This window comes from Gavialis gangeticus, unplaced genomic scaffold (genome assembly GCF_001723915.1).
Source record: "Gavialis gangeticus isolate Ggan-Ray unplaced genomic scaffold, GavGan_comp1, whole genome shotgun sequence".
Taxonomy (NCBI): Eukaryota; Metazoa; Chordata; order Crocodylia; family Gavialidae; genus Gavialis; species Gavialis gangeticus.
Window position 1 is genome coordinate 59,208,419 of NW_017728993.1, and position 10,128 is coordinate 59,218,546.

Consider the following 10,128-nt stretch of genomic DNA (forward strand, 5'->3'; position numbering starts at 1 on the left):
ATAGCTTTGTAAGGGGTGGGGGGTTCCTTCTTCAAACATTGACCTGGCATATGTTTTCCTTAGGTCACTGCCCTCCACCTTAAGGAGATTTAACATCTATGAATGGGAGCGAGTGTTTCCCTGCTGCCCCTTATCATACAATGCTGCTAATCTTCCAAATTGCACATGCATTTTTGTGATGGGTGGAGAACTGGATGACACATGTCTTATTATGTCCCAGGTACTCTCTGAGGACAGCACACAAGTGTGCAGGCAAGTGGGCAACATTTCCCTTGAGGAAACCTGACTGTTCAAAATAAACTTGAGTTATGGATTTATTCAGCCTGTAAAACCTCAGCTGGCATAAATAATTGAGAAAGCAAAGGTTTGTCTGTGGTGCATACCTCGGGGACACATGCCTGCCTCCCTCCCTCCCACCTCCCTTTCTTATGAAAATGATCCCAGTTGCACTGATAGATAATAACAACACCAAGCAATTAAAAGCTATGGGTGGCTGGAGAGAGGAGAAAAGGTTCAGTTAATGAGCTTTTCCTTTTCCTGTGCCCAGGAGAGCCTCAGAAGTGACGAGGCGATTAAAGCGAAGAGATAATTATAGATTATGTGAAAATGGGTCCCTTGGGGGAGAGGGCCTTGACATAAACAGTAGCTGTTGCAAGTGTCTCCTGGCTCCATGCTTGCCTCCTGTGCTGTGCTTCATTGAGTTTCAGTATGCTTGGCGGCACTGTGCCAAGCAGACGGGCAAAGCCACCTGTTTGCAGCACACAGGCCCTTCCTGGGCAAGGTGGCATTCTTCAGCCAAATCCTTCTGCACAAAACCATTTAGGATCAATCCAAAGAAAGGGAAAAGGTTGCTGATAGTGATGGAGCATAGGCATCTGTTCACTGCTTTGTTTTAAAGGTAAAGAAAATAATTCCTTTCCCTTTTCTTTTTAAAATTTAGAAATTAATGTATTTTTTTTCTCCCTACCTTGCCTTTCCTGGAACTCTCCGTGAAAGACTAAAGAGCCAGTTGGTTTAAAATGGTAAAGTTTGAGAGAAATTAAGGTCTAATTGATTAGCAGTATTTAAAAACTAAAGCTACTTCAGAATCTTTGGTTTAAAACTGTTTAACTTGCATATTCTGTGTGGGTGGAAGGAAGGATCTGTCCATTCAAAATTCAGTTTACCTTCAGTTAAGGTTCAAGGAAGCCCTGATTCCAGGTCTGCTGCTTCCAGTGATTTCAGCAAAATGGAGGCGAACTGGACTTCACATTCCTCTTCCAGAGCTATTGGCAGAGAACAGAGAAACATTTTTGGCTACTGTGTTTGTCTGCAGGGAACAAAACCTTTCAGCTGTCATCAAAAAACCCAAAAAAGCCAAGGGGACAGACACAGTTTTCCCTCTTGGTAGGTGATCTTTAAATAAAATACTAATTCTACTTCTCCTTTACGTTGGGTCAGTAAAATGCAAAATGGATTATAGCACTATAGAAATAATCTATAAAGGAAACAAAACAAGATTTGTCTTTTCACATCTTTTCTATCTTCAGTACATTCCTATTTCTCTTTAATAATAAACCTTATATATTTCATTAGCTTGAAGTTTTGTGGTCTTTACCATTTGCAGATATCTTAAATAAGACAGATAACATTTATGTTTTAACTCAGTTTTGGTCAAAGTCATTTGATAGAGGTAATCATTTTAAATCTTCTTTTTTCCTTCAATGCCATGCAGACAGCAGCCTTACAGTGTTCCCCAGCTATCTCTTCCTCTCTGCTGCTTATTTTTTAGCTTCTGTTGAATCCATCACAAAGGGGTTTCTGAGCCATTTGCAGAATATCCACCAAAAATTGGGCTGGTAATATCTACATATTACACAATACTCTGGCAAACACTGTTTTTCATTAAGATAAATCATTAGGAAAAAAATCTCCCTCATCATTCCAAGGTTCTCTGCCTGGGGCTCTCGGTATTTTTTTAGCTGTGTCTTGAGCAGTCTTAATTGTTATACTACAGATTGATAATATTAGTCTTCATCTCTTTTGAATCAGATTGGGAAAAGACTATTCTGTTAATCTCTTAAGAACTCAGTTTCTGGAAATCCAAAGATACCTATATTTACTTCCTGTGTGTCAGTATGTGTATAAGCATGTAAGGTTGGACCTGCTTTTCTAAAATTTCTGAAGTCAGATTGGGTTCCTTGGAACTGAGCTTTTATTTTTTGATGGTGGGGGCTTTGAGAGAAGTAGTGGTCCATGATTGGTACAGCTGTGTTGGCTACACCTCAGGCTTCTGCCAGAGTTATGCTGACAAAACTTCTTTTTTTCTGAGAGCTTGTTTCAGTCATGGGATGTTTTTACCCATGCCAGCATGAAGCACACTTGCTAGTATAGCTATGTGCATTAGTACAAGTGCTTTACAAGTTAAGATGTTACTATTCCTGGTATCCTATATAATACTAGCAACTGTACTCTACATTGTTCTGGTTTATCTTGGTTCAGATAAAAAATACACCAGTTATAATGATCAGGGGTACAAGTTTTCTAGGCTAGACCCCTTTTCTTCAGTTATAGGAGAAGAAGGGAGTTTCATAAAAAGGTATGTACTCTTGAGTACTGTTGAAGCGATGTAGCCATGATGGTCCAGTAAGTGTGCAAGAGGCAAAGATTTCTGTATTTGATTTTTTTTTTTTTTTTTATTGGACCAACTTCATGGTTGGGATAGATTTAAACAGTATTTTCAGGTACAACAGTACCCTTCCTTAGGTCTCTAGGAAAGAAGACAATACAGACAAGCCAAACAGGTGTGACAAAGGTTTGTATAAAACTCCATATGTAAACCTCTAGGTTAATATCTCTAAGTTTTAGTAGCAGAATGTAAACAGATAGTACTTATTTATGCTACCAGCATTTTTCCCATATTCTCATTTCTGTTGAAGCCACAGTTCTGTTGCCAAGGGCTTCTCTTCATCCCTCATTGGATGGCAAGGATCATCATCTTTAGTTTCTGCTTCATTTTGTTAGTGTTTATCTTAGCCTTCCAAGGCAAAGTAAGGTCAGTGCACTATTCCCAAATAAGATAAGTTCTTTTGTATTTTGATAACATGGAGTCAGTCTTCCTGAAATTGTTTCGTCACATTCTGCATCCAATTTCTTCCTGTTCTAATAAACTCCCTGTTGGTTGCGAACCTACTCCAGCAAGTTCTTCATTCTCATAGAAGATTTTCTTCAGGACTATGAACTGTGGGTTCTGCTGTTCGTCTAGGTCAATGGTTCTCAAACTTTTTAGACTTCATCCCCCCTCAGTCCATAACTTTTCTAAATATAATGCCACCCCATTTAAACTTTTATTTATTACAGTGCTTTTCTCTTTACACAGGGGCCAGGCAGCGGAGAGGGCAAAGGGAGGAGAGGGGAAGAGTGAGTGCTTACCTCTTCCACCCACATCACCCTCCTTAAGATTTTGAGACAACCCAATTGAGACTTACTGCTCTAGATTAATCATATACTGTGGCATAATAGAACTGAGTTACAGAAAATCAGAATGCACAGTGGGAGAGCTAACCAGATGCTTTTCTTAAATTGTGTGACACTGTTATGCATTTTGTAATGGAGAGGTTACTTTGGCCTCCTTACAGATTTTTTTTTCCCCCCCCACTACAACTGTTTTGGTTTGTTGTAATTTTTTTCTTTTTTTACCAACAAAATACTTAGAGTTGGTAACCTCTTAGTGAAAAGAGTTATGGCAGTGTAAAGGGGTCTTAAATTGGTGTAGCGTATCCCTTTTTACATAAGAGAATAAGCTATACTTGTATAGGCATTTGTGTACTGACATAACCGCAGCTATACTGGACCTTTATACTTCTGTAACCAGACCAGTCCTGTTAATCTGGTAGAACTTTTGTGTGTTGACACAGCTTTTGTGAAATCCTTGAAAGTCCATAAAGGCTGAGGACTGGTGTTTTATTTTACTTTCAGTCAGTCCACAAACAATCACTTAAACTCTTGTCCAGGGTCAGATTGACATAAAGCTTGTATTCATATCTCAGAGCACCGGGCTGAAATTTGATGAGGGGCAGCCTGTACAGCAGTTTGCAGATACACATTCATTCAGTCCTGTTCTCCTGCTGGGAAATTGGCAGATTAAGGTGCTGCAGATGTTGGAGTTAAAAATGGATCTTTTAGTGAGGAGTGATGCCGTGCTCTGTTGCAACATGTTAAACCTTCTGTTTTTACCAGCCAACATGAAACAACATCTTTAACATAAAGGTAACAAGACATTTTGTAGACGTTGTATATAAGATCCCTTATGACATCATGGAACAGCTTTATCATGCCCAGCAGTGTAGCTTGTATGCTGGAGGATGACAGCTGGGTCTTCAGTGTGCATTAGACTTAGAGAGATAAATGTTCTTAGTAATGGTTTTAGATTTATTTGTGCAACTCCCATTGTGCCTCAGCAGGATTTGCAGGTAAAATCTGAAATCCTTATACCACATCCCTTTTCAAACTTCACCCCAAAGGATATGTTACCATAACATTAAACAGTGTTTGAGCACAACTGCACCAGGCATGATCTCACTTAGTGTTCTGAGTTCAGCAACCCCTCCCGGGAGCTTTGGCAAGGGCAGTACACCTGGTTCTTTAGGAGAGTGAAGGATCTTTAGTGCTGCCTTGAATAATCTCTTCTTATTCGAACACACACATGTGCACACACACTTGCCCACCCACCCACCTCTGGATGGAATAATAGAATAGTATTAAAATAGTTTGAATCTCCTTGCTAATAACTCTTTTTGTTTGTAGAGAACTGTCTATGGATGGAGGCTCTTTTCTGAGATATCCAGTGTTTCTGCTGTGCTTCTGTGATGTTCCGAACACTCGAACCTCTGCGGAGGAATCTGGCAAAGAGGAAACTGATTCTGAAGAAGATTTTATAGATATAGATATATTTCTATATCTTTGCCACTATTTATGCGAAAGGAAGACTAAAAAAAAGTGAATGAAAGTTGAATGAAGGCTTTCCTACATATATAAGGGGAGGGACCAAATTTAGCCTTACTTTCATTTGCAGGGTTTGCAATGACTTATGCCTGGGATGAGTTTGTCTTGTATAGCCTAACTTTCTGGATTCCTTATGGAAGTTTATTAGTGTAAGCAAAGTCTCTCTCTTTCTCTTGTACAATGTTGTTCAAACTAACTTTTACTTTCTAGGGAAACAGGCTGTGCTGTCTTGTCTTTGAGAAACATTATTCTGCATGACAGCTTTGGAAATCTGTTCCACTCCAGTGAGGGTGTTGAAATTAATGCATCTGCAAGTAAAGGTAGCATCTAATGTGTGTAGTTTGTGTGTTACATAGTAAGACAACATCTTTTCCCACTTTTGTTTCCTAATTAGGGAGGAGGACAAGAACATATTTGATTACTGCAGAGAAAACAACATTGACCGTGTAACTAAAGCTATCCAAGCCAAAAAAGTGGATGTGAATTTGAAAGATGAGGAGGTATGAGAAGAAAAGCATATGTTGATCCTTTGATGGTTTTGCATGTTAATTCATGACCCTAGATTTTTTTTTTTTAATTCCTGTTTTAGAATTTTTATAATCCAGGTACTAAATATTTGATCAGACATCTATTAATTGAGGCAGCAGTGTAATCCATCCAAGCAAATAATACCACCTTGCTAGTTTTAACTAGGTTTCTGGTGGATGGACCACTAAAAATAACAGCATAACAGAACCAGGAAGTTTCCTTTTTTCCTATAGATCTTGGCAACACTAGCACATTGGGGTCCCGGGGTAGCCATGACGCCCCCTGGTGGCTCTGTGACCATGGCTCACTCTGCCCATAGGGTGCCCTCCCTTCTATCTTGTCTGCCATGCCTTGATGTTCCTTATGATTCTAAAAAAGAGGTTGCCCCTAGGCTTTTGCATGGGCCCCAGTTTGGCTGAATCCCTGCTAGGGTTTCCCAGCATCCTACTGTTCTTCACTATTCCCCAGGCCCCTCTCTGGACCTCATTATTCCTCAGGCCCCTCACTGGGCCTCACTCTATAACAGTGCCACCGCAGGGCACTTCAAGCCTTAGGGACTAATTGCATGGCTCCAACCCTTCCTTATATCACTCCCCAAGCCTCACAGGTGTTATGGTAACACTGTTCTCTTGTTGGGGGTTCGGGATCCCTGACATCCACACCTGTACTCTCAGTTAGGCCTTCTAGCCTAGGCCCACTGTATCAGACCTGGCTTTGAGGCACTAGCTTTGGTTTGGCCCTTTCAGACACCAGACCCCTGGTCCCTGTCTGCCTCTCTGGTCTTATACTCTGCCCACTCCAGGCTCTACAGGTGCTCATGCCTTGAGCCGGTCTCTGGCAGAGCTCAAGGTGATCATGTGCCCCTTGAGCACTAATGGGACCTCTGTATACCACCCCTACAGTCCCAACCCAAACCGCCAGTGTAAAACTGTAACTCAAACCATAAGTCCCTGAGCTATAACAGAAACACCAAAGGGGAAACGAGCCCTCTGCCCCTTTAAGAGGGAAAACCTTCCGTTCCCTTTCTGTGCTGGCAAACCTCCCAGGTAGGGCTCCCAAGCCTCACTGTTCCTGCAGGCAACAGAAAAGTCAGTCTAGCAGCCCTGGGTAGCTCTCCTGGGCTGCAGCTCCTAACCCTGCAGCTGGCAGGGCTACACTCCCTGACTTACTGGGGCTCTGAGCTTATATAGCTCCAGCCTGAGCCCTCTTCCAGTCAGATGAGCCTCTCATTTGCTCCCTGCACCACCTGCAAACAGTATCGCAGGCTGCTAGCTCCCTTAAAGGAGCAGGCACACCCCAGTGCCCTGCTACAAGTGCCAGCTGGGGTTTGTGAAGTAAGAGCTTAATGGATCTTACACTGATGTCTGGTAGCCATGTTTCCCTTTGTTGTGCACTTAGCTGGGTTAAGGACAAGTAAGGAAAAATGTATTTTGGTTAGGAAAGTGAGTGCTCTCTGCCCGGCTCTTCCAGGATAAGTTAGTTAGGGTTATTGTGAGTCTATCCGAAGCTCTGTTGCCTCAGACCAGATAGGCTGGCTGGTGTTTCATTTGGATTGTATTATTGCCTCTTTCCGATTAGCCAGACAGATACCTATAGAGAAACACTGGGTTTGCCAACTTGACAAAAAAGTGTGATCATCATCCAGTGCCTTTTCTATTTCTCAGAGTCAGAATCACTGAGCTGGGGAAGAAATGACAAAATTTGATGGAAGCATCAAGAAAGAAATGTGCATCTAAATTACAAATTGGTGTTATTTTTCAGTGCAAGCCCTTATGGTAAAAGCAAACACTTGACTGGACACACACACACTCTGTTGTTCAATCAGTATGTAACTAATGATGTCTCAGCTTTGCCACGGTGATTTCAACTCTTGCACACTGCCACCTATCTCTGCTCTTGGTCCATAATACATACAGCTACCTTCACCCCTGCTTCTCAGCACATTGTATTTTGGTGAACAGATGAAGTGCTTACACATTCATAGACTGAGACGCCACAAATTCAGTTGGGTTCTCTTGTAGCTCTAAGCAGATTTCTGCCCTCTGAGCCATGACATCCCCGGCTGGGGCTCTGAATGCTGATAGCAAGGCCTTTTATTATTAATCAGGAATTCATCTGAATTAATTTTTAGGGGGAAAGGGAGGGAGTTTAAAATCAGGGTTGGAATTTCACATCATAAATGAACAGAGATATGACAGAGGTTCTTTAGCAACAGTACTACTAAGCCCCATCAATGCTGCTACTGACCAATAGTTACACAATTAAATAACCAGAATAGTCATTCAGTAAAAGTTTTAAATCCAGAAGGAGCATTTATTCTCACTGTCCACAGTATATCATCATCATAAACGTTTGCTTTTGAGATCATGTATTTTCATGTTTATGAGCAGTGTGTATCTTGTGGGTTCATGGTAACATTGTTTGGTTTTGACTTAAAGCCCTCTTTTATAGCCACAATCCTTCAGAAGTTTGTGACCTTCTAGAAAATTCTCATTTGGGTTTAAATTTCTTGTGGTTGTTTTTAGCCAGTTGCTTATTTTTTTTCAAAAAAGATGATAATTTCGTTAAAGCATGTTATAATTTTGTTGGACCATTTTTTGGTTAGATCAGGGGTTCTCAACCCCCAACCTGAAGGCCAGATTCAGCCAACAGTGGGACACTCATAGGTCCAGAAATTGAATGGCAGGGGAGTGGTACCACCATTTCCCTGCTGCCATATTTCCAGACCCATGGGGAGCATCAGGCCCTGTGCATTCAACCCCAGCACACAGGGCCTGGAGGAGGTGACACCTGGCTGCTGGGGCCAGTCCCATGTGGGGGACCAAGAGTGCATGGTGCCAGGCCCTGGGGCCCAATTCTGGTGCATGGGGGTGGGAGAGAGTGATGCTCAGCCCCTAGGGCTCAATCCAGGCGCATGGGTCTCAGTCTGGCTCGTGGACTGGCCCTACACCGCTCCTCTGACTTACAGGGGCAAATGGTTGAGCATCACTGGGTTAGATCAATGTTAATGCATAGGGCCACATCCTCAGCCCAAAGGCTACTCTAAGATGTGTTGAAGGGAGACATCTCCCTTGCTGCTAGATAGCCCCAGTTTTGTCTGGGATATGTTCAAGCCCCAGCCAAGCTTGAACATATCTGAGCAACTGGAACTGTAACCCACAGTAATTATCTTGCTGTAGAAATTTTGTTTTTCAGTTGTTTGTTTTAGTGTTTTGGTTCTGTTAGAAACTGCTTATTTTAATATTTCAAACTGTCAATGTCTTAATTCTCAAGGAGGATGCATGTGAGACAAGAGCGTTTTTTAAGTAATACAGCTCTTTGTATATGGCAGTTGGTGAGCAACACTATCTGCTGTTCATCTTCTTTCAGTGCCATGATGTAAGCTCTTCAAAAGGTCTGCTTGAAGGAATGTCACTAAAAAATTGCTGCCTGTGCAAACCCCATTATAGAGAAGTCTTTGACAACTTCAGGCATGTTAGCTATTTTGTTCTGTATGTCTGCAAATGTATTGGCAGATTGTTAGGAAGTCTGGCTAGCTCCAGTTAAAAATGAACTTGTGTTCTACTTGGTACCACTGTATTTTCTTGCATATCACATGCCCCAAATAAGACACACATATTGTTTGGGAAAGCAGAATGAAGAAAAAGGATTTTTCCAAGGTTTGGAAATAGCTGAATTCTGGCTGCAGGGACCTGGGGCAGAACCTACTCCTCTGCATTGCACACTTTTTCTTTCCTGCTCAGCCAAAAAGCTAGAGGTATAAAACAGCTGCTGCTGAACTGGTAGTAGCTTTTGGCTGGCCAGCCAAAAGTTACCTCCAATTTGGCAATACCCGTGAGAGAGGTATATCTCTAGCTTTTGGCTGAGCCATAGGTTCTGCACCACCCCGTTGAAGCTGGAGAGAGCCAGCCCCAGCACCCATTCCTGCATCCTCATACCTCCATTTTGGCATGGAAATTGACTAGTGTAGCCTATAATGGCTCTTTCACTTAAAACACTCACCCCAATTTTGGATGGCTTTTTCTGGGGAAAAAGTTGTGTGGTATGTGAGTAAATACACTATTAGCCCCTCATTTTCATGAATACAAATTGTCACTATATATTTAATGAGATGACACTTCCAGTGCTAGTGTTGGAAAACCATAACCCCTTTCCACATCACAAGTCAATTGACTTTTTCTAATAGAGTCTCTCTTAAGAGACGTGCCCTACTGTGAACTTTGTGTAGAGTAAAGCATCTGCCGGTGTAATATGAATACTTTATTAACAACCCCCCAGCCACTGCTTTCCCAATTGTAGCAGTGTGGGGAGGGACAAATTTGAGATAAACCTCCAGTAATTAGATTCTATAATGGGAAAATTATAACACATTTTGTAAATGTTTCATATATAGAATCTAACTATTGGGTAGGGGTGCACTGATAAAGATTTTCTTGGCTAATACCGCCCCTACCTCCCCCCCAGGAAGAGCCTCCCACAGCTCCATCCTGCTCCTGGCCCTGGGTCCCATTCACTGCCCTAGCTGGGCAGAGCCCCAGCCTCTGCCCCTGCCTCACTCCCTTCATCACTGTGGGGGCCTCAATCTGTGCCCCAGTGCCCCTTACCCCCCACCCAGAA

General features: G+C 42.2%; 1 protein-coding gene across 1 annotated transcript in view; it reads left to right on the forward strand.

Annotated features, from left to right (window-relative positions):
- ACBD6 (acyl-CoA binding domain containing 6) overlaps positions 1 to 10,128 on the forward strand; it is a 160,984-nt gene that overhangs the window by 64,171 nt on the left and 86,685 nt on the right. The window contains exon 5 of the mRNA XM_019501781.1: positions 5,378 to 5,483. Coding sequence (XP_019357326.1) covers positions 5,378 to 5,483 — 106 coding nt within the window. The remainder of the gene's footprint in view (positions 1 to 5,377; positions 5,484 to 10,128) is intronic.